This window comes from Trichechus manatus, unplaced genomic scaffold (genome assembly GCF_000243295.1).
Source record: "Trichechus manatus latirostris isolate Lorelei unplaced genomic scaffold, TriManLat1.0 scaffold00027, whole genome shotgun sequence".
Classification (NCBI taxonomy): domain Eukaryota; kingdom Metazoa; phylum Chordata; class Mammalia; order Sirenia; family Trichechidae; genus Trichechus; species Trichechus manatus.
Window position 1 is genome coordinate 22,407,309 of NW_004443963.1, and position 23,449 is coordinate 22,430,757.

Genomic DNA, 23,449 nt, shown 5'->3' on the forward strand with positions numbered 1-23,449 from the left:
TTCTATCCTGTGGAGACGCTGGCTGTTGCTGCAGCAACCCCCCACCCCCACCCCGAGCTGGCCTTTTAGATTGTATTTAATTTTAAGAAAATATAGGGCCTCATTTAGGATGCGCAAATGGGGCTTTTGTAACGGATAGTCCCGCCCGCTCTCCCCTCCCCCCACTTCCAGGGCCGTCCAGTACTGAAAAATGGCTGAGGGAAGAGGATTTAGGCAAGGTGGGTCCTACCCAGGGTAGAGATCTGAGGGAACTTATCTCAGATTCCTTAAATCAAAGGCTGAGGTCCCTCATTGCCTTTGAGGCTCTAAGGCTTGGCTACAGCTGAAAAGGTGCTGTCAGCATCTGAAAGTAAACCCTACCTCTGGAGAAATAAATGGGATGCCCAAGAGAAAGGGTCCTGGGTGTGCAGAACTAGATAGTAGGGTGGGGGTGGGGGGGTGTCATGAGGCTGAAAGTGCTGGGGACTCTCTGGGATGAGCCTGGAGGTGAAGTGAGAAACCAGGAGGAGTCAAGTAGACGTCACCACACCAGGGACCCCAGAGTGGCAAAGGGCAATTTTCAGTGTCTGTGTGTGTATAAAGATCCAGACAATGCGCTGGAGGACTGCTCTGCATCCGTGTGTATCACCCTCGTGTGAGGCCTATACCAGATATTTTGGATAGAAAATAGATATATTAGGGCATGGAGAACAAAGATTCAAGCCTCTACAAATAGTATATGAGCAAGGCAGAGGAAAAGTCCTGTTGTGTGCCCTTTGGGAAAAAGGCCTCTGGACCAGGCTTTCCAGGCACCTAGACTCAGAAAGCCCACAGGAGAGTAATTTCTGAGCTAGTTGGAGGCCTGAAGAGGACTAAGCTGGGGGTGGGCAGGGCAGGTGCCTGGGTATCCTTCTCAGTTAGTGGCCAGGGTCTCCAAAACCATTCTGCCCCTTCCGCCTCTTCCCTAGCCCCAAGTCTTATTCTTTCCTGCCTGCTTCTCCCCAGGAAATCTCCGCCTCTGCTAGGAGAAGCCCCCCCCCCCACCATCCCGCCCCGCTGGCGGTGGCGCTGGAGGGGGCGCTGGCAGGGAACTGAAGGGTCCAGAAAACTCTGGCGGATTTTTCCCTCCAGGAGATCCTCATCACTACCTCTCTCCCTAGGCCCACTCACGTTTCTCGGGCTGGGCTTGGGGAGAGACGGCCGGAGCTGGGAAAGGGTTAGGGGCCGGCTGCGTTCCTCTCCCTCCCGGTTTGAGGGGAGAAGAAAGAGTGAGGAACCAGGCTGGGGCTGGGCGGTAAGGAAGGAGGAATTTTGTCCCGGCCACGTCTGGAGTCCCAGAGCAGGCGAGAGCTCAGTTTCCAGGCTTTCTTTCTCGAGATGTCCTTGAATTGCTCAGTCTCTCCCGAAGGGCTCGAATCGCACGGTCTTCTTTCCGTCTCGGCTCTCTGCCTCAGCCACGTTTCGCAACAGCCAGCCTGGCGCAGGCCGGGGGCTGCTCACGCGGCGCCCCCCTCCGGGGCGTGAGCGGAGGCGACCCTGGTGCCTGGATCATCTTCTTCTCTGGCCTTTTGGGGTTCGGGGTTCAGAAGCCTAAGCCCCCGGGCTACCACAGGCAGGAAGAAAGGCCTGTGTAGGGCTGGAGCCCAACCCTACTAACCCGGGCTTTCCCTCCCCGTCCCCCAGCTAAAGCCTGTGCCGCCTTTTTTTGCGCGGTGTGTGTGTTGCTCGGCTTAGGAAGCCCAGGGAGGCCTCCCAGCACCCACCCCACCACCACCCCCCACCCCCGCCCCGCAAGGCGATCACACGGAGAATGGGGAAGCTGGGCTCGGCGCCCAGCTCCCAGGGAAGGCGAGTGTAGGGGGCTGGGAGCTTGCAGGCGGCGGGCAGATAAAGGAGCGCTCGGAGCCTGCTCTAACTTTCACCCTGAGGCCGGCGGGCGAGCGAATTAACAGAAATATCGATATAAACTTTTAAAAATAATATCAGTTTTATTAAATATTCGAGAACGGATCCAGAGATTGGATTTATACAGGAGGGTAACACGAGGGGATTTTTTTGTCAATTTATTTTTTTTCTCCTACTGGCTAAACAAACGTCATTCACTGTTTTTCTCTTTTTGTAATTTTCCCTCTTTTTTTTTTCTTTTTAAGATGGGATTGGAACACTGACGGTGCTAAACATAAATATAAATACAGAGACCACAAATACAGCTAAAAATATTCACACAGAAACGGTCACAGTTTGTAATATGCCATAATGACCCCCAGGATTCTTTAAATACAATTCGCCTGGGCTGGGCATTTGCTGGGGCAGAGGGGCCGGGAGAGGGCTGCGGGGAGGACCTGGGGGTTGCTGTGGGGCCCAGGCGCGCCCTCCTTGGGCCTCCCGCCCTCCCGAGCTGCCAGACCAGGCCCTGAGGCCACGGAGCAGAGGCCCCGGGATCCGGGAGCCGGCTGTCTGCGCGGGGGCGGGGGCAAGGGCTGGGGGGCGCCAAGAGGGTGGGGGGCCAAGTCCTCATTTGGAGGGAGATTTGTGGAATCTGAAGCAAGGTTCAGGGACCAAGCCCCCAAGACCTGGGCAGGGGACGGGGCCTGCAGACAAGCGGAGAACGAGCGAGCGAGGGATCGAGAAGGAGGCGGGTGGCGAAAGGGAGTTTGTACGGTGAGGGAGGGGGTCCAGAGCTGACTTTCAGGTCCACGTTTAACTCCCTAATTTTTTTTACGGAGTCAAAACACAATTGTGCCAGTGATAAGTACAGAGTGTGTGATAAGGCGGGAGTTGGGGGGAGCGAGGAAGGAGGACAGAGAGGGGTGGCAGGGACAGTCCCAGTCACTCTTTCTGCTTCTCCTCTTCTGTCTCTTCCCGCTTTTCCTCTTTTCCACCCAGGCTGTCGGCCGCGGCCCCTCCGCCGCCCCCCGAGAGCGTGGAAGTGAGATTAGATTCCTTTTTCCATTTCATTCGGCGGTTTTGGAACCAGATTTTGATCTGTCGCTCGGTCAGGCAGAGCGCATTAGCGATCTCGATGCGCCGGCGCCGCGTTAGGTAGCGGTTGAAGTGAAATTCCTTCTCCAGTTCCAGGGTCTGGTACCGCGAGTAGATCTGGCGGCCGCGCCTCCGGTCCGCTCCGTAGCCAACCCCTAGAGATCCGGGCACAAAACATACTAAAAACAATCAGCAAGGCATCTTCTGCAGACGCTTCTGCTTAGCAAAGTCCTGACCCTCCCAACTTGGCCAGCAGCTCACGGGCCCCCTCGGGCTCAAGCCTTGTCCCTTTTGCCCTGCCCCACCCCCACTGGGGGTACAGCCAGGACCCCAACTTCATTCATTTTCCCCCATAGGTGGGGAGGCGTGTTTCCCAAAGAAAGGGGGTGGGCAAGAACCAGGCAGAAAGCTGCAAATCTAAAAGCTGAATTTTGAAAAATCCCCAGTACCGGGGAGGAGGGCTCTATTGCTCAAGGACTGGGCTTCACCACCTCTCTAAGCACCCTAGCTCCTTGTAAACTTCTCTCCACTTCTCTTCTCTCTACTCTCCCCCTCCCTTCTCCTCAGCCTGACTCAACTTTGGGGGGCTCCCCCGTTCCCTGCCCCCTCCCCTGCCCTGTTCCTGCCCCCTCAGCTCGCCTTCTTGCCCTCCAATCTGTCAGGGGCCGAGGGGGCCAGGCCCCTGCGAGCGAGCGGGGAGGCGAGTTGAGGGGGCAGAAGAGGGGGCCCTGTCTCGGCGTCAGCGAGGAGACGAGCGTGATTGTTTTTATGGGGCCATAAAAAACTCTCTCCGCCCGTTCTTCTAGGGAAGCCGGTCATAAAGCCAGTTCAGTTTATTTAATTTATATCGCAGAGCTGTAAAACTCACCACTGTGCGAATTCATTCGCTGCATCCAGGGGTAAATCTGGATACTGGCTTTCTGGTCCTGGGGCGCAGTCCTGCCCTGCTCAGAACTAAAATCCTGAGCGATTGAGGTCTGTGTGTTATGTCCTAAGGTGTTTTGTCTGCAGTTTGAGAGCATGTCTTTCTCCTGGTAAAAGGAATTAGATCCATAGTCATACGGCCCCCGGCTGGAACTGAACACGACATTCTCCTGTGGCGAATAAAAGGGAGTCGAGTAGATCCGGTTCTGGGCAACGGCCGCTCCATAGGTCGAGAAATGCCTCACTGGATCATAGGCGGTGGAATTGAGGGCGACGTTGGGGAGGACGTCCTGGCCCCCGGCGAGGTGGCAGGATAAGGAAGGGTTAGTGAAGTAGGAATTCATCCCTTTGCCTTTACCTGGTCGGGCTATGATTTCTTTAATATTTATTTCTGTCTCCAGTTTGTACTCGGAACTAGATGGTTATAGGGACGGCTCCAATCCAGGACAGACAAAATGACAAAGTCAGCTGACCGCCTTCCAGCCAATCGCGAGCCAGATGTCAAGAAGGGGGAAAAAAATCGCTTCTGCTTCTGTTGATTCCCTAGTTGAGACTAAGTGTGTGCTTTGAAAGTAAGACTTGGATTTCTTTAAAATATATATATGTAAGGGAACAGATTTGGGGGTGAAGGAGGGGTAAATGTCCGAGCGCAGGGCCTTGGGGCCCAGGTAGGGAGAGCTGCACTCCCCGGAAATCTCTCAGCCACAGCTAACTTTGCTGTGTTGTGGACAGGGCCAGAGAAATCCCTGTAATTTTGATCTGATTTCATCCTTTATGTCTGCCCCCTTCTAAAATTACATACTGATTTCTCCATGGGAGGACCTCCCTCCCAGCTTAGGGGGTCTCCAGAAATTCTACAGGAAATCCTGGTTTGACACTCATGGAATGAGTCCCCACCACTAAATTAGTATTTTTTTCTAATAAGTAAAAAAAATCCAAAGTGGAAAGAAATTTAATAAAACATGATGCTCAGAGGTAAGAGAGCGTGGCTGAGAGCCTTGGGGGTGTAGGGGGGACGTGAGGCACAGCTGGGTTCAAAGAGGTGAAAGTGAGACTTCAGAGGTCTAGTGGTAGAGCTGTGGGCTAAGGGGCCAGGCGTCTGCTTGCCTCTGCCTCCTAGTCCTCCTATGCCTCCTCCCGACCCCTTTTGGGAGAAACTCTTGCAGCAATTTTGCCTAAAAGGTAAAATGTATAAAATATGATAGAAAAGCGAGAGAAAGAAGTAAAATGTAGGAGAGAGAGAAAGGAAGGCAGGAAGAAAAAAAACTCTGAGAGGCTTTCTAGAGACAGCAACTCCTGTTTATGTTGGTGAGAATTTATGATTTGGAGCCGGCGAGGGCTGGTGGGGTACTTCACAGACGATCCAGCGAGAAAGAGAATGCTGGTGGGGCTCTGATTGACAGTTAGGGTCTTGCAAGGCTCAAGCCCCTGCTCACATTGAAAGCCTCCTGGCCCCTCCGGTCTCACTGCCCTTCCAGGGGAGGCACCCTGGACCTGAGCTCTGGAGCTTGGAAACGACAGCAAAGGGCTCCTGGGGAGCTCTCGCCCAAGTGCCCAACCGCCCTCGGTGGGACCGGGCCTCTTAGCAGTCCCTACCCCCACCTTCTTTCCACCTGAGGAAAAGGAAGACAAGGTTAGCAAAAGGCAGCTGAGTCCAAGGCTTCTGAGGGAGCTGCAGAGGACGAAGTGAAACAGCCGAAGGTGTCCAGATGGGGTTTTTCTCCTGATCAATCCAAACTTAATTTGATATCGGGACATAGGCTGGAAATGTTTTGAGTTGACAAAGAAGGGGTGGTGGGGCGTGCGCAGGGAGCAATGAGAGCTCATATTTTCCCCTCACCATTTTTTTGGGGGACTGGCTATAACAAGAACCCGGATGTCGCCGGATTTTATGATCTTTTCCTTCTGTGTAACAAAGCGGAGTAATCAATGGGTAGCAATAAAGCCATAAACGGGACTATGCTGGGAAAAAACTCGTTTATTCATCTTCTGTAATGTTAAGGTTTCCCTGGAGTGTCGCTAGGGGGGAAAATAAAGTTTTGAACCCAAAAGCAGACACTGTACGAGCTGAGGGAGACAACATGTTAGTTAATACATGAACCTCGTTATGGGGTTGAAGAGTCTTTCTGCCAGACAATTTGTGTTGGCTTTTTAAAATACAGCCTCAGTCCTTCAGGACAGAGGGAAATTTGTTGATATTTAGAAGGGTAGGGGAAAGACCCCTGTAATGATAAAGGTTCCCCTCTTCAACCACACTTTCTTCTCCCCAAGGAGATGAAGGGGAAAGGGTGGAGGAGAGTTCTGAAATTAAGAAATTTTGAGATCAGTTATCTCGTTTTGGGGTGATACGGCAGGTACACACACTACACACACACACACACACCAGCATGAGTTGCTTTTCACTCTAGAGTCCAGCTGTCCTCGATTTAATGGCATGCCTGGGCAGAGGTTTCCAACAGCTGGCTGGGGCTCCAGGCCCCCCCCCCCAGGGCAAGAGGTAGGGGAAGAGACAAGGAGGGGACGACCCTGGGGGCTGAACTAGGGGACAAGTCAGTGCACCCCTGGACAAAAGTAGCATTCCCAGCCTTTCTGCTGGAAGGTAGCAGTGTAACAAGTAGAAGTGGCTGGAAGAAAGAGTAACCCCCCCCCACCCCATTTCAGAGAGAGATTGCTAGAGGGGTAAATTATGTCAGTGATATTTCCTTCAAGATATTAAATTGTTGCAAGGTACAACAAATTGAATGATGGAAGATAGGATGTCTTAATGAGGTTTCACTTTCACTGAGTGTTGATCTGCTCTTTATTTTTAAAATCTCTTTTATGGGTGGGGGAGAGGAAAGAGGGAATTCTCAGACCTTGGAAGAAAGGTGCCTTTCTAGGGAGGGTGTGCTGCAGTACCCAGCAAGGATGCCTGGGTTTCCTTGAGCCCCTCCTCAACCAAGCCTGAAGGGGGCAGGGGCCCCAAAGTTGGCAAGAGTCTCTTTTGGGGCCTAAAGGCAGTGGGCACGAGGGTGGGCGACCTGAGGAGCAGAATGTAAGTCTCAGCTCCGGAAAGTTAAGTGTTTTATTACGTCCCTAAACAGAGGGCAGAGACTGAAAGGTCTCACCGGTTTATAATGAACAGAAACCAGCTGCTGGGGAAATCAGGCAGAAATGCTGGAAGGAGAGAAAAGGGGAGGCAGAAATACAACTAAAGTCCCCCACTGCTTAAAGATGTTTGACAAAATTAATTTTCAACCCACCCTCCCCATCATCTTCCATTCCCGGGGAAAGAAGTCTCCCCCTTTCAGTTAGATCTGTAATTATGCAGCTGAAATTTGCTGGAAGGATTTGCTCCAAGGAGGGAGAACTGGCCAGATAAGTCCGAGCTCCTCTCCTTTGGATTATATTTTCCTTTCCCCATTTCATATTAATTATTATTATTATTATTATTATTATTATTGCAAAAGAATGCCTGTCTGTAAGGGGAAAGCTGGGACTTGGATTTTTTCTAAACATATTTATATTTTCCTGTTAAATTTGTCTGAAAACGATTATGGAAACTCATCAGCAGAAGCAAGAACAGATGTTTTATTAAAACTGCAGTTGAGCTCGGTAAATATGCACAAGTCCTGGGAGGGGGCGAGAACTTGTTCTTTGTTTCTATAAAACAAGCCTAGAGAAATCATCAAACACCCCCCCAGTCAGGTCCGCTGGTCTCCGCGCTGCTCTGCCCCCTCCGCCGGCCTCGGGAATCAGGCATTCCAAGGGACTTTGGAGGCAAGAGCGGATTTTTGGGATCAGAGCTGTAATTAGTGGATTTGAAAACAGAGTTCAAAGCCCCTCCCCCCCGAAAAAAGGAATAAAGGAGCAGAATTGCCATGTTTGCCGCTTGCTGCTTCCGCTCCCACCTACCCAATCCAAAACACAGGCTTTCCATGAGCGCTAATTATACGAAGGGAACTTATTACAGGCACCTTGGCACCAAGTGGGGGGCAGTCGCTGGCCTAGAGTCCCAAAGGCTAAGGGTTACATTGGAGGCTGTGCCCTTGGGGGTCCCTCCAGGCTAGTCAAGTACCCCTGTTCCGGCTTTGCTCTGTGCCAGACCAGGGAAAGTCTGGGGACGAGTGGCACTGAACTGGGAGAGGGTGGGTGGGACTAGACTCCAATCCTAAAGAGGCTCATGAGCAGGCCTCACCTTGCCTGCCTTTGCTTCCCACACTCTTCTGAGAAATGTATTCATTTCTTAGGGAGAGGTATCTGAAGTGAGGAGGATGAGATCTGGCATTTTTATTTGGGGACAATCTTTTCCAGAAGTTGTCCCTAGTTTATGTCCTGGTGGTCTCCTCTGTCTCCCCAAATCTGCGTAGTTGTTTGCAACTCACCCACCCTTGCACACAAATACTCACTCCATTCCTAGCTGTCGCTGGGCGCTGCTGACTATAGCTTGCACCTCCCGAAGCTCCCCAGGGACTCAGACACTGGAGCAGCAGGACCCAGCACTCAGCCTGGGCACCTGGCTGCCTGGAAGCCACTGCAGCTGCCTCTAGCCCCTGCTCCCTAATTCTCGCTTTGGAGAGCTGGAGAGGAGCGGTTGCCACGCCAGCCCCTTTTGTGCCATTGGGCTGGAATCCCTCTTGCAGAGAAAGCTAAGTTTCAATAATTGCTCAGCTCACCTCACAATTGCACTACTTAATTAAGGCTTTGCTGTTCTAGGGTGACTGCCCAGTTGGCCAGACTGGATTATGATCATATTTTTTTTAATTTAAAAATTAAAAAAAAATATAACTCCAAATGCTTGGTGTTTTGTATACCAGATCCTTTGATCTCTGTGGAACACGGAGTAAAAAGATTGCAAAGAGAGTCTCGCAGTCCACCAGAGAATCTGAATGCAGGGAACTGGGTTGGCTTGGGGACACCAAAGCATGGCTCACCCAAGGGGACCCCGGTTTCTCATAAATATGGTGGGGGAAGTTATCTGAGCACACTTCCACCCCCCATATATGCACTGCATTCCAAAAAAAGACTGCTCCTTCTCCTTTCAAAGTTCAGACAGGGAGACACTTGGAGAAAAGTGAAATTTGACACACCCAACCTGGAAATGGATCCCATTGTGGGTGCTAATATTCTGGGGACAGGGCCCAGGCTGGCCAGCTGAATGGACTTGGGGGCTAGCAGGGAGGGGGAAGGAGAAGAAGCCGGATGGGGCATGTCATGCCACTGAGAACTGCACCAAACACCTCAGAGGCCTGCACCGGCGACTTCTTTTTTGAGCTAAGAAGAGGTCCAGAAACTTCCCTAGCTGCTTTTGCTTTATTTGCAGTTAAGCAGAGAAGAAACGTATATGGAGAGGCTCTGCTAATTTATGTCATATTTTCTCTCCTCCCTCTCTTTTTCCAGATTTCTGCCTGACCTTCCCTTACAGCCACTCCACTTATTGCTGCTACCATCAGCAGATACAAACGCCACACTGGCATTTGTTTGGCTTCTCAATTCACTTCTCTGGCTTAAGGTTAAAAAGTAAAATAGGTCCCAGGCGTCTCCGTCTCATTGCACTCAGCACTGAGCCCCCTTCCGGCTCCATCTGGAAGAAATCATTTCTAGTTTTTTGGGGCCCGGCCCCCAAGTTTTCCACCTCTATCCCAAGCAGCTGAATATCAGATGAAGAGGGGGTGTGTGGAGAACCTGAGGATACAGCTTTTCACCCCCACTGGGAATGCAGAGGGACATTTCAGGGGGGCAAGGCAAGTAAGTGGCCCGACTTGGCCAAGGGGGAAAAAATAAAAATCCAGAATATTTTCTTGGCCTCCAGAATGGGGCCTTAAGAGCGTGTCAGATAAGAAAGGAGGGGCAATAGGGGTGAGCTGCTCTGCATTGGGCCAAATGATCCCCAACCTTCCTGACTTCTGTTACACCCCTCTACATGGAGCATTGCCTGAGCTCACTTTGGAAGTTTATGAGAATTGTAAAATTTGAGAATGAGGCATTTATGACGTCACAGTGAGTTGTCATGAGGAAATTGTAAATGTCATAGAAGTTATATACAGCAGGAGTTTTGTGGGAGAGTGCCTTGCCTCTCCACACTTTTTTTTCCCTCCCCATCCCCCTTCTTCCCCTGGTCTAACTTCTCCTGCTTGAAAATAAAATGTTATTATGTTCTGGAACAATAAGCCAACAATGAAACATCATCTTCATTTCCCTATAAATAATTTTATCCTTTATTGTTTGCAGATCTGAAAGAACCATTTAATCTGTTCTGGCAAAAAGAGGGAGAGAGACTGGGAGGGGAAATTCATTTCAGAAATGAGAATATTACTTACTTCGATGATACTCTTTTAGATTTGATAGCCAGAAACAAAATTAAAGGCGAACAGTGGCCTCGCTGACTCTACACCTGGTGGGATTGGAGATTTATAGAATCTTTAGCGAAGGGGCAATTTAATTTTGTAGGATTTGCTGAAATTCACTGCTATTTGGTGGGGGGCTGAAGAGAAGGAAGTGGGGGGGAGAGCGACATGCTTTATCTAGTTTTATGAATGCGCCATCATTATCCTGATTTAAAACCCAACAACCTGTGAATCAGGAAAACTCCCGCAAAAAGGAGGAGAGTGGGATGAGGGGGGCTCAACTTTCTCGAGGAAGAAAAGCTGAGCAAGGGGAGGTTGCCCAAGTGTTTCCACCATCGGGCACCCGGAGGTTTATGGTGTCCCCATGATACTCCTGACCCTATAAACAGCTGCCCTATTTTAGGACAATTTTTGCTTCCTCCCCTTCGAAAGGGAAAATGAAGGAGGGGCAAAGGCGGGAAGGGGGTGCCCAGAAAGGGGAGGGAGTTCGGGATCGCGCTGTACTTTGTTCTCCTGGGTGAGTTTGCTGGTTTGGCGGGTTTCTGACGCAGGGTGGCAGCAGACAAAACAAGTAAACAATTCACAGACACAATAAACAGGGACGGCTGGGGCGCTGTGGCAGAGCACGTGGGCCAGGGTGAGGGGCACAGCTCTGGGGTAACGTCGCCCCAACTCCCGGTGGACGAAGGCCCGAAGGCACAGGCTGCTCTCGGTGCAGGCCTGCCGGCAGAGGAAAGGTAGAAGAAAGCTGCGCTCCTCGGCGCCCGCAGCGTGCCAGAACAAGCAGTCCCGGGAGGAACATGATCTCCCAGGGAGCCGCGGAAAACCCCTCCCGTCCCGCTCCAGTCCTTACTTTCTTTTATGGGGTTTTCCACTGACATTTGTATTTCCCTTCTGCTTTGTCTTTTCGTAGCCCCCGAAGGGAGAAAGGTTGGAAAAAGTGGCCGGTTCATTCCCAGCCTTGGTCCATACACAGCGCTCCAGGCCCACAGCGGCCGGGCCTAGCTTCGTCTCCGGCGCTGTTACCGCCAGCCTTCTCCCTGGCCCCGGGTCGCCCAGGTTCAGGTGGTGGAGAGGATTAAAATGCTGTCCCGTCAGCAACCAGATCTGGGCATCTAGGGAACCTTAGCGAGCCTCTAATCTGCCCCACCGACGCTGGCAAATCTGGGGCCTGGTGAGCGGCCAGAGCGCGCAGGGACAGGGACGCACTCCTATCCTTTCTCGCTCGCCTTCTCCAACGGCCTTTCCAAGCCCCCCTGGTCAGCATATTCCCCAGACTGCTGCCCAAAGGCCATCTTATTAACCACTCCAGTCCCCTTCACCGCCCCAGCGAGGCTTCCAGCACCAGGGCCCAGCCCTGACTGCTCAGAGCTGCTCGCTGGTCCACCGCTCCCACGAGTTAGTTTCCCACAGAATTCACTTTCAACACAACTGGTTTTCCCTGGTAAAATATTATCTGAGTTGGGGAGTTTGTGGGGTGGTGTGAAGAGAAAGCAGAAGGGATTTAATATTCACCCAACCCAGCTGCTTGGATAGTGAAGGCAATAAGGTCTGAGAAAGCCTTTGTGGCATCCGTTGGTTATGGAACCCGCATCGTCCGATCCCAGTGCCTACACATTTTCAGCAAAGCATGCACAGAAGGGCCTGCTTGGTGGACCCAGGGCCACCAGGAGCCCACTCTCATCTATCAAGGGCTAAACAAAATTTCGCATGAACATAAAACAGTGTTTCAATGAATATAGGCATGGTAATATACAATTAACCACCGGAGGAAATACGAGTCTGCACATATTCATGCATAAGTCCGAGTCTGTACATTTCAGCCTGTATATAATAAGTATATAAAGCTACAGAGCCTAGTTTCTGAACACAATAGCCAACCCAACAAGGTCGCCTTTTCCAAACAAGGTCGCATTCTCCGTGGGGATCACAACTGTCAGACCAGGGAGAGAAAGGTTTTGTTCTGCACATTTCTTCTTAGTTAGGAACCACCGGCACATGCAATACGGTGATAGCAGGGCTAACAAAGCCCGTAAGGGGCAGGCCCCAGGCAGGCCTGAGGTGCCCACAGAGAGGGCTCGGAGGGGGATCTGGGGCCCTGGGCTCCAGAAGCGTTGCCAGGCCCTGACCTGCAAACTGGGTGTTCCTGCCCAGCCCCAGCCCCGCATGTGCAGAGTCCTTGAGCCAGATTCTATTCTCAGCCACCCTGGCTATTATTAGATAATCACAGCCTCTTCTGCACTAAGGACTATGTCTACAGGGAATGTGGCCTGGAAGGAGGCTGGGGGTTGCCACTGGTGGCCCCTCTTGGCTTCTGTTTGAGCGCCAGACAGGGAGAGAAGGAAGGGAAAGAAAAGCGAAAGTAAGGGGAAGCAGAGGGCTGGTGTTTGGGCCCAGTATATTCTTTTGCCAGACTGGAAACCTGGAAAACCAGGACCAATCACTGCTGCTATGCCTTCTCCATGTCCCCCATCTCATGAGGATGGATCTGGGGGTGAGGGCTCAGGGTAAGGTGGGGGTCTTCAGGACCTTAGCCAGGAAAGGACAGAAAATCGATGGATGAAAAATATTATATGACGCCTCAGGACGATGCTGTTAACCCGTTAACCTCGAACCCTAGCACCCCGAAATCTCCCTGTCAGCACATTCAGTTAGATCCCTGTACACGAAGAAATAACCTAGCCCTCGCCCAGGTCCGCCCCTCCAAAGGGGGGGGGCTTTCTAATATCCCAGGTGAATCCCCACTGGCCTGAGTGGCCCTCTTCGGAAACTGCTTTCCACCGGGGCGAACAAAGGAGACTTGTTCCTCCTCCCGCTTCAGTGCGGCCATCCGCGGGGGTGGGGGCGGACAAAATACAGGCAAAAGAGAAATAGAAGTCTCACCGGTTGGCGGTTCCCACACATTACGCCAGGAGGAACGTTCCCATTTTCGGGCCTCTCGGGGCCCCTCCACTGTCCCACCGTACTCCCCTTGCCCTTCTTAGATCCCACAGACCCGGGGTCCCGGCCGGCCGCAGCCTGGCTCCCCTGAGCATCAGCCCCTGGGCCGCGCTGGAACGGCGAGAGAACTTGCGGCAGCCGGAGCAGACGGCGGGCTGGGCCCATTTGGGGAGAGCCAAGCTCTTTTCTCGATCGTAAACAAGGAAAGCGAAATTAGCCCCTCGGCAGACGCCTCTGCCGACACACAAGTCCTACAGGGGGTGGGGGTGGGAAGGGGGAGCGAAAATGCCATTTTTTTCCCCCGGGAGAATACCTCGGAGGCCTTTATGTCGGCTGCGAACCGGGAATTTTGAGGGGGCAGGAGAGGAAGGGAAGGGGATTGTGGGGGGAGGGGAGGGAAGAGTCACCGTCAGCTTGGGCCCAAGGGGTTTGATTTGAATGAAGTCGAACTGTATTTTTAAGAATTTGATAAAAACGGGTTTTCTGCCCCCACCCCCCTTCCAGGCGGAGGGTCACGGTTTAAACAGGAAACCGAGGAGTAATCCCCTCCCCCATTGGGGCTTGGTGCAGACGCCCAGTCGCGCCTCTGGGAGAGGATGGGGTGGGGGGCTGGATTGGATTGAGGTGAGTCCGACCCCCAGATTCTCGGACTTCTTCAGGATATGAGCCCCCCCCCCCAAGCTCTGGGGTGTGCCTGCCTGGGTGTGTTAGCGTTTGCGTGCGCGTCGTCCTTTACAAACAGAAGCTCACACATATAGGGACCGCCTAGGACCGAGGCCGGGAGCAGGGCGGGGTCATATATCAAACGGCAACACATTCAGGGCCACGTACATTTGGAAGAAATTAAGACACTGTGTTATGAAACCATACGTGTCGGGTTAAGACTATACAACACGCCATTAGCACCAATTATTAGGATCCCGAGCGCCCAGGACCTTCCAAGCCGCCCAATTCTGAAGACCCTACCCCATGAGCCAGGCGCCCCTGGAATCCTCACGGCCTTCACACACCCAGGAAGCCCCACCAACAAGGCCTGGGCCTGTCCCCGCCCAGCCTGGGGCCTCCCCAACTCGCACCTCCGCCCCAGACAAGGCCGGTCCTAGCCCAGAGTAGCCAGGCGAGGCGGGTGAAGCAGACCGTTGGCCATCCGGGTGGCGTGGCCGCGGTTAGAGGTGGGGGGCGCCAGGTGGGGGGAGGAAAGCCGATAGACCCCTTTTCAACAAGCACAAGATGGCTTTTGAGTACCGCATCCCCCACCCCCACCCCTCAACCCGCAGTGCAGGGCACCTCCCCCCTTTCCACTCGCCCGGGTAGGGGCGGGCGCAGGGGGTGGGCAGAAGCTCTCCTCTCCGACGACGCGCAGCAGCCACCAGCCTCCCCCCTAATTGCCAATTAACAGGCCCCACCGCCGGCCTCGCTGCGCTTGCTTCCTGCTCTGCGGCCCGGCCCTGAGCCCGCACTGCGCATGTGTGAGCCCTCTTAGTCGCGCTCTCGAGGAGGGAGGGGGCCGCAGAGCTGGGAGGGGGCGCTGGAAAGTTTGCTTGCGGATTGGGGGGGCTGACTTTGCTCAAGGGGCAACGGACACAGACTACAGAGTCTCTCTCCTGCCCTGGAGTTTAAGCTTCTGGGCCCTCTCCGACTCAATCCCATTAGCCAAGAGGCCGCAGATCTATAATAAACAGGTACGAAGGACACCGTGGGCATAAGGCAGAGGGCCGGCGCCCTAGACTCAGGCCTTGAGCCCCAGACTCAGGCCTTGCTCCCCAGAGGCGCAGCTCACCTGCCTCCGCGACCCCCAACTTCGGCGCACAGTGACATCAGGACAACACATTCCCCTCCCCCCCAGTATTCCAGTTTAACCCCGTTTCTTTTCCCTCCCCCTTCTTCCCCCCGCAATTGCCCACGCGCCCACCCTCTCGCCAGCCCCCTCTCCTCCCTAACCAAGACAAGCCGCTGCTGTCCTTATCTTGAAACCGCCACCCAGCTACGGACCATTAGTTACATATTTGAACCAATAAGGAAACACTTACCGGGCGCTGCTGTCATTCTCCCTCTCCCTCTCTCTCTCTGCCTCTCTCTCTCTCCCACTCTCTCTCTTTCTCGTCTTCCCTCATTCTGTGCCGCTGCCGAGCCTGTCTCAGCTCCACACACACAAATACTTTATATAAATTTAAAAATAAAAAAGAATAGTCCCAATCATCAAAAAACCAAATAAAATTAAGGAGAGTTGCAAAAAGGGGGCAGGAGGGAGAGAGCCTAGGAGAGGGGAGGGGCGGAGGCACTGCAGCTCCCTGGCGCAGCTCCTGCTCCCGCATTCCTCCTGCCCCTTGGGGGGCTAGAGGGTCGGGAAGGGAGAGAGACATGCCCTCAACTCCTGCCTCTTCCCCCACCCCCACCCTCCCCAGGTGCCCCCAGCTTCCGGCAACTCCACCTGGGAGGAAAAAAATTAAATGGGGGAAGAAAATAATTATTAATCAGATTAATTTAAAAAAAAATACTGGAAATGAAAGGAGCGCCCAGCCCAGGTTTCCCTGGCAATGGTTAGGCTCTTACAGGGAGGACTGTTCTGCGGAGCGCTCCGAACGGACAAACCACAATAAAAAGTTCACGTTCATGGATGGAATCCACATGACTTCTTGTGGCCAATCCAACTTGTGAGTCGATCGTAAACTTTTATTACTCAGCTGTAAATTTTCTGCAAACAACCGGGAATGCGATGCATTTGTGTAGCGTGTGCAAATGGGCGCCGCGGTCGCCATGTTTACCCAATTCTCTCAGAGTGGGAGCACCCCTGGCCCCCATCCCCACCCCCACCCCCACCCCCAGCCCACTCCCCACGGGCCGCGCTGCTCCAAGCGAGGGCGGAAAGGGCGGGAGGTGGGGGTGCAGGAGGAGGAAAGGAAGAATTCTGGCGCTGGGGGTAGGCTGCCACCCCTCGAAGTGCTGAATTTTAAATATTTTCCTTAATAAATGGGGTGTTAGGTTGGATCTGAGGTAACCTAAGCTTTGCAAACGTTTGTGGCATTGGAGCAGTGTGATGGCTGCCGGGGTGAAGGAACTGAAAAGGGATGCCCTCTCTACCCTATCTTTTTACTAGGAAGAGAACAACATCCTCAGGACCAGGGTGTCCCTGCAGCTCCCCACCCCACCCCAGATGGCAACGGGAGGTTCAGGCCGCTTTCAGTCTCCCAACCAAACCTGACCTGGAGTGGTCTGAAGAGCAGAGAAGGCTGGAGCGGCCCTGGGCAGTCCTCTAGAGGCAGCGGGAGGGGTGAGAACTGGGGACAGCCTCCAGTACCCCCAAAGCACCCCTCATACCCAGGTCCCTTTCTCAGAGAGCATGAAGTTTTCCCCCAAGACTGTCCCCAGTGTTAGGTCTCCTCATTTCCTAAGTTCAGATGGCAGCTTACTCCCAATCATTTTAGAATTAAAAATAACATTAAGGTCCAAGACCTTGGTCCCCATTTCCTTTGGGGTTCACAGGCAGTTTGAAATCTTTTAGGTTTTACCAGGTTGCCCACACCCGCCTGCCTTTTTGAGAAAGAAAGAAAGAAAGAAAAATCCCTGCTTCAGTGTCTTGGCAGCTGGGACCTGCCTCTCCCAGGCCCTGAGAAAAGAACCTTTTCGTGCCTTGAACTGCACGTTCTGCTAAATTTCCCAGTACCCTGCTCCTCCAGGCCCCTAATTTTAGCTGTGAGTCCAAAATGAGGGAGCCCAGAATAAATGCCTCATACAGACTATTTGCTAATGGGTGGCAACCTGGCCACTCTGCCTACCAGCTGGAGATGTGAAGGCCAGCGGCTCTCCCCTTGGTTCCCCATCGTCTGGGCACCGGACTTCCATGGCTAGGTGCCCCTACCCCAACCAACAGGGAGTCCCTCACCCCCTCCCCAAACTTCCTCCACAGTTACCGAAACTGTTACCTCAGCCGGATGCAGGGATCCCGTTCCTTTTACAAACCCACCCATAAATTTTATAACAGGTAGTTAAAAATTACGAGGAGGAAGCGCTGGCCCAGCTTTTCACAATGCGCAGCCAGGAGAATGGGACAGCGCTGCGGGCAGCTCACCGGAAATTTTACTTCTAGTCTGTGGCACAACCTAATTGGCACAGCTCTAATTGCGGCCGCGGTAACTTTCCCCAGCCCACCGGCAGTCTCTGGGGCACCTCATTCGGAGCAGGCGAGGCTGGGGAGGCCAACCCACTCTCCCACCCAAGAGTCCCTCCAAGGAATCCTTCAGGGTGCTCACTACCTTGCTCGCCCCCGCAGATCCCAGCAGGCCCGCGCCTCCTTTGGCCTCTGCAATGAGGGAGCAAGGAGGGAGAGAAAATGGCAAGGGTAAAAAAATAAAAAATCTAGAGAAACGAATTTGCCCTCCAACTTAATAGCTGCATTATCCCGTCTCTACTGTTGAGATTAGAATAATAAATTCTAAGCAAAATGATCGAGATGCTTCAACTCAGCATTTTGAAAGATACTATTTTTCACAAATCACAAATAGCTTTCGGAAGTCACTTTGATTGGCTAATAAAAAAGTAAAGAATGGGAGAAAGTCCTATCTGCTGCAGCCGAACGGTATCCATTCCGGTAATGGGACGGCGGGGGCATTTGGAACGACGCATTTCTAAAGAGAGCGCATCCCGCTCGCAATTACGTTCCTTCATAAAACGGGTTTTTACCTCCTTTTCCTTCTAAACGAGAAAACAGAGGCGGTGAGCAGGAGGGGCGGGGGAACGGGTGCTTCAAGACGGGGCGGTTGGGGGTCGCTTGGCCTGGCCCCTCTGATGCCCACATCTCCAGCGATGCCGGGCACCAGACGCACCCCGCCCTCCGACGCGCCGGGCTTGGGGCCACGGGCATTGCTGAGCAGGGCCAGGGATGAATGGGACAGTCGGTGTGGAAAAAAGGCGGAGAGGCCCATTGGAGCCACTTAATGGAGGGTTCAGTCCGCTAGGCTACTGGAGCAGAGATTTTTATTAATAGCAATCATAATTCCACTTTTAAAAATGAAACGGCCCTCGGCCGGCCCTCGGAGTCTGGAGGCGACGCCCGTGGGAAGGCCTGGGACCGGAGCAAAATGCTTTCTCTTCGGGCCTCCCCGGCGGGTAGCTGGTGTTCGGCAAGCGGGGGTTACCTGGCTGGCGCCGCGCTCGCAAAAGAGACCCCAGGTTCGGAAAGATTCCCCGGAGCTCCAGCTCAAAGCTGTCCTCGGTTGCCCACAGCCTGCGCTTCCAATCCGCAGCTTCCCGCGGATGGCAGGAGTTCCCCTATCAACCGCGCCTGACCCAATCTTACTCAGGACCACTTTGCGTGGGAGCCAGAGACCAGGCCCTGGAGAAATTACACAAAACAAGAGTCCTTCTGGGCCTAGGTCTGGGAAAATCATTGACCAGGGGGTTGAAAGAGAGAGAGAGAAAGAAAAAAAAATCTGGCCTCAAAAATATTTCAGTCTTTTGGTGTCTGGTTTTTAAGACCAAAAGATCACCTCCCCTCTCCTTAACCCTGGCTGAGTCAGATGACTTGTATCTCTGGAATTTGGGGTTATTTGACCAGAATCTTACTGGCATAAACAGATATCTCTGTCTAGGATTCTCCAGAGAGAAGTGAGACCTCTTTGCCCTCTGGGTTCCTGAGCCCTCAACCCTTTAATGTGGGGAATGAGGAGTCCAATGGAGACTCCCCCACCACTCTGTTGTGGTTGGAGATCATCCACTTAGTGGGCCTGTCCCCCACCCCCACCCCTCCAGCCCCAGGCCAATGGCCAGAACTATGGGGGCAGGGCAGGGCTACCCAATTGCCAAGGTGAAGCTGGGAGCTGGGTTGAAACAGCAGGAATGGGGCTGGAGTGGACATTCTGGCTGGGTGACCATGATGACTCTGTGCAGCCAAGTTTCAGGATGTGGACCCAGGCTGGCTGTTCACCAACTCATTCATCTTTTCCTTCTCTCTTCTCCCCCAGTCATAAGCTCTCCTCGTCCCCATCCTTAGGATCTCCCACCCCACCTTTAGGCATCTTCCTGCCAAACCCTCCAGACAGGTCAGCTGTCTTAAGCCTCACACTTCCTCCACCCTGTTCACTCTTCTAGGGCTAGGTGCTGGCTACCAAGGGGCTGACCACAGTGGGCCTTGGAGATCAGAAAAGCCTCATCCTCAGTCCCTGGAGGAAAAAGGCCTAGCTTTTCTGAGGGGCATGGGGCAGATTCTTTGTCTCGACCTAGCCCAAGGTTGAGGAGGAGGGGAGTAGATTTGTGGGGAGAAGCTTTCTTCTCATTGGGGTCTGGCCATTGTGAAACCCACTTTGTTTGGAGACAAGGTTCCCCCAAGAACATACTGATATGCCCCTCCTCTCCCCAGCACTGGAGGGAATCTCTTCTTCCTCCTCTTCCTCCCCCTTCCCCTCCCTTTCACCTGCCATCCCAGCCCAACCTGCCATCTCAACTCCCAAGCCCCTCTCCATGGGCGTTCCCCCCACCCTAAAGTCAGACCAGTAGAAAAGGCCTTTTCCAGAGTGCTGGAAAAGAGGGGTATGGAGCGAAGGTGAGGGGTAGAGATGGCGTAGGCAGTGGAGAGAAGGCAAGTCATTTCAGCTTCAAATATTTTTTATCCTTTTTTTTTATTATTATGACTCACATATACAATACAAAGTACTTGGACCAGGAACAGGGCTGTTGGGACACAAAATCTACATTCATAGCTGGACATAAAGACAAATGACCAAAAATTATTGTTATAGATATATTTTTAACGTTTTTTTTTTTCTTTCGAGCACATTGCATAAACAGAGAATTCAAGACAGAGAGTTAACTATACATTCAGTGCAATTTAGTTCTACTCTACTCGGGTTAGAAGCACAATAAAAGCGCACAGGACCAGCGGGCTAGGCAGTCTCAGTTGTTGGGTTTTTCTTAGTGAAATAAGCAGCAACAAACGACAACAAAACTGCATTACGTATACTCTCAAAGCAGGATTTCTTTCTATAGGTACTGATAAAAGACGTTTGAGGTTTCTTTCTTTTTTTTTAATTTTTATTTTTTCTCTTTTTTTTTTTTCCTCCTGTATTAGGATTTTTTGTTTGTTTGTTTGTTTCTCTCTCTCTCTCTTTTTTTTTCCCCAAGATTATTGCAGGTTCCCTTTAGGTAGTATGTTAAAGATTTATTGTCAGTATTATTATTATTACTACTATTTTCATGATTATGGTGATTTCTGAGCACTAACACTAATGCAGCTCAGAGGAAGCCGGGCCCAACAGAACAGAAATCAGACAGCTAAAGGGAGGAAGGCTTGGGCCCGAGTGAACATGGGATGGCTAGGTAGATTTGAGAGGCGACTTCAGGCACGCTCCTATCTACCCCCTTAGAAAGGGAGGGAGGGGAGATCCACATCCTTAGGTTTCCACCAGGTTCCTAGAGAAAGTCAAGGAGATCGTTCTAAGTGGGGAGCCCCATGGGAGGGGAGATATTCCTCACTATCATTTAATTACTTGTTAATATTTCCTTTCTTTTTTTCTTTCCTTTTCAAAAAAGTAAATTTAATAAGCTAATCCTAGCATAAATACAAAGCCACGAGTGCTCTTCCGCATTTTGAGGGGGCTCGCCCTCTAAAATAAATACCAGAGAAAGAGGGAGGTGGGAGTGTGGCAAGAAGGGGAGAAGAGAGGGGAAAAGGAGGCCAGGTCTCAGACCTTAAAATCCAGAAAGGACTAGCAAGGGTGGGGGTAGGGGCAAGTGTGTGTTGGGGGCAAGGACTGAGACAGAGTCCGAACTTTTCCTTTTCGCTGTGTCTCGGTCTCCCCCCTCCAGCCCCCAGACAAATAAAGAGTAGGGGGGAAGTCCAAAGGTAATAAAACCAGAGCTGCAAGTATCTGACAGGTAGTTAGAGTTGTGGGTGTCATTCTATTCTCTATAAAAGCAAATGACAGTCGTAAACTTCTCAATTTATCCGCTACCATAAAATGAAACTTCAAGGGAGTTGCTAAAAGGGGGAAACATCTCTCTTTTTTTGCTTAGTCCTTGTTTTCTTCCTTTTCCTCCTCTTCTTTCTCCTCTTCCTCATTCCCTTCTTCCTCTGTTTTCTCCTCATCTCGGGCTCCGGGAAGTTTATCCTTGTTGTTCTCCTTTTTCCACTTCATCCTTCGATTCTGGAACCAGATCTTCACTTGTCTCTCCGTCAGTCCCAGGGCATGAGAGACCTCAATCCGGCGCTTCCGTGTCAAATAAGGATTAAAGAGAAACTCCTTTTCTAGTTCCAAGGTCTGATATCGGCTGTAAGTTTGCCGTCCACTGCGCCGCCCAGGAGCTGGACAGAACAGAACCCCAGTCTAGTTACGCTTGGGTGGTGACTTGGTTTGCCCCTACCACCCTTCCTCCTCTAAAGTTCTCCCTCTGAGCCCCTCAGTTTCCCTCCCTCCTGCGGAAAAGATGAAGGTGGAAAGCAGGCCAGGGCAGGAAAGTTTGGGGGACTGTTTTGGTTTGGCTTCACCTTGGGAGGTGGGATGAGGGTGGGGGCAGAGGCTGGGGTCTGTCTGGAAACTGGGGACTGGCAGGGGCCAGAGGAACCCCACAGAGTCCTCCAGGCCTGCAATCCCAGGATACTGGCCCTTGCAGCTTTGTTTACAAGTGCAGGGTGGCATTTGGAGAGCAGGGCTGGGGACAGAGTCTGTTTCCACAAGAAAGAAAAAAAGGCTGAAGCTGAGGATAAAGAAGAGGGGGCACTGCTCACTGCCCCCTCCTCACCTCTCTCTGCCTAATGCTTTTCCAATAAGAAAAATAATTGATCTCCTGGAATGTATCACTACTTGGCCTGATTGCTAACTGGAGACCAGCAAATAAATCACGGGCTATTCTCGCTGGAACTTGTCGTTTTCTTGCTTCCCCTTTTACTTCGAAATTGGGCCATGAAGGGCCATCATGACCTGAGCCCCCTTTGAGGGTCTTAGGGAGACCCTACAAGCCCTTGATTGGAGGAAGCCTTGCCGAACTTCAGAGCTCCCTAATCTGTATGGCCTCTCCTTCCAAGCACTCTTTTTTCTTCCTTTCCTACTCCCTGTCTTCTCTCCAACGGGGGGAAACAGAGCAAAGTTGGGGTAGTGGCCCTCAGGCTAGTCTCTGAGAGGGGGCATGGGTACCTCAGAGAGCCAGAGCTCCTGTCCTTGTCTTGCCACTCTCTGACTCAGCTAGGGGAGGGATACCGGGGTCTCCCTTCACCCCAAGACAGTCTGGCCACTGCCCTGGACTGAGGCTCTCTGCCTTGAAGGGAACTAATTTTCTCCAAAGGCTGATAACCTCAGGGTACTGGGGCCCCTTCCCAGCCACCTCCCCGACTTTGACTTTAGAGATGGGGAAAGGGAGAGACAGAGACAGAAAGAGACAGACAGATGGAGAAAACAGTTTTTAACCCTTTGCCACCAGACATCACCTTTTCCCCACCTTGACCAGTCCCCCAAATATCCCAGGAGCCCCGCACTCCATCCCCAGCTGAGCCTTCCCAACCTGGAGAAACCCACCCAGGCACGGGGGTGGGGGTGGGGAGGAGGCGGGAGAGACCCCAAAGCCAGGAGGGAAAGCGAAGGCAGACAAAAAGGAGGCGGGGGTGGGGGGTGGGGGGAAGACCCCGGAGCGCGGGAGACCGAGGGAGAAAGAGAAAAGGCTTCTCACCGTGGGGTCTCATCCATGGAAACATGAGGCTGGGAGACGAGTTTTGATTTAAGTGGCCTTGTCCTTCGCTACTGTTAGTGTTGGCAGAGGATTTACAGTCGGGATATTGCACCACGCTCGCCTCTTGCTGAGCCCCATAAAGGGACTGTCTGGGGAGCGCCTCGTAGCCATAGAATTTGGAGGCGTCTCCGTGGCAGCTCAGCGAGCACGGGTTCTGCTGGTAGCCCGAGTTGGAGATGCCCGAGGTGCCGTGGTGGAAGAAGTCTTGGACGTGGTGCGAAGCGTGCTGGAAGCCGGGCGCCGAGCCGCCGGGCCCGTACACCAGCGCATGGCTCCTGCCCACGCTCTGAGGGAACCGGCAGTCGTAATAGGCCGGTTCCAGGGACTCGCCGCCTTTGTATTTGGAGAACAGGGGGTTGACGAAGTAGGAGCTCATGCTGGGCACATGAAAACCCGCGGCCCCCTCCCCTCTGGCTCAAGACTCCCCCGCCCTATACCCCCGAAACTCCCCTCCCCCCGGGACCGAACCCCAGGTCGGCTGGCTCCCCGGGACTGAGCTGGGCTGGTGGGCTGGGGGCTGGGCTGGTGGGGGGGCGCCTCGGTGCTGAGCTCCGTGGGCTCAACCCAGCTCCCTGGTCTGGGGC

General features: G+C 52.7%; 3 protein-coding genes across 4 annotated transcripts in view; all 3 read right to left on the reverse strand.

Moving 5' to 3' along the window:
* HOXC4 (homeobox C4) overlaps positions 1 to 15,757 on the reverse strand; it is a 38,602-nt gene extending 22,845 nt beyond the window's left edge. Inside the window, exon 1 of the mRNA XM_004373950.2 lies at positions 15,182 to 15,757. The gene's annotated coding sequence lies outside the window, so the exon portion shown is untranslated. The remainder of the gene's footprint in view (positions 1 to 15,181) is intronic.
* Positions 1,943 to 15,757, reverse strand: HOXC6 (homeobox C6). Of its 2 annotated transcripts, XM_004373953.2 has the most exons (3): positions 15,182 to 15,757; positions 3,830 to 4,175; positions 1,943 to 3,116 (listed from the first exon to the last, which is right to left on the reverse strand). In XM_004373953.2, exons 2-3 carry the CDS (start codon positions 3,981 to 3,983, stop codon positions 2,809 to 2,811), a joined length of 462 nt encoding a protein of 153 aa, XP_004374010.1. In that variant the 5' UTR covers positions 3,984 to 4,175; positions 15,182 to 15,757; the 3' UTR covers positions 1,943 to 2,808. The 2 variants fall into 2 exon arrangements, with proteins under 2 accessions (XP_004374010.1, XP_004374008.1); XM_004373951.1 differs by lacking the exon at positions 15,182 to 15,757 and having other exon boundaries at positions 3,830 to 4,341.
* Positions 15,758 to 19,750: 3,993 nt separating this feature from the next.
* Positions 19,751 to 23,417, reverse strand: HOXC8 (homeobox C8). Its single transcript, XM_004373948.1, has 2 exons — positions 22,806 to 23,417; positions 19,751 to 21,447 (listed from the first exon to the last, which is right to left on the reverse strand). The coding sequence occupies exons 1-2, from the start codon at positions 23,239 to 23,241 to the stop codon at positions 21,155 to 21,157; spliced, it is 729 nt and encodes a 242-aa protein (XP_004374005.1). The 5' UTR covers positions 23,242 to 23,417; the 3' UTR covers positions 19,751 to 21,154.
* Positions 23,418 to 23,449: the final 32 nt, after the last annotated feature.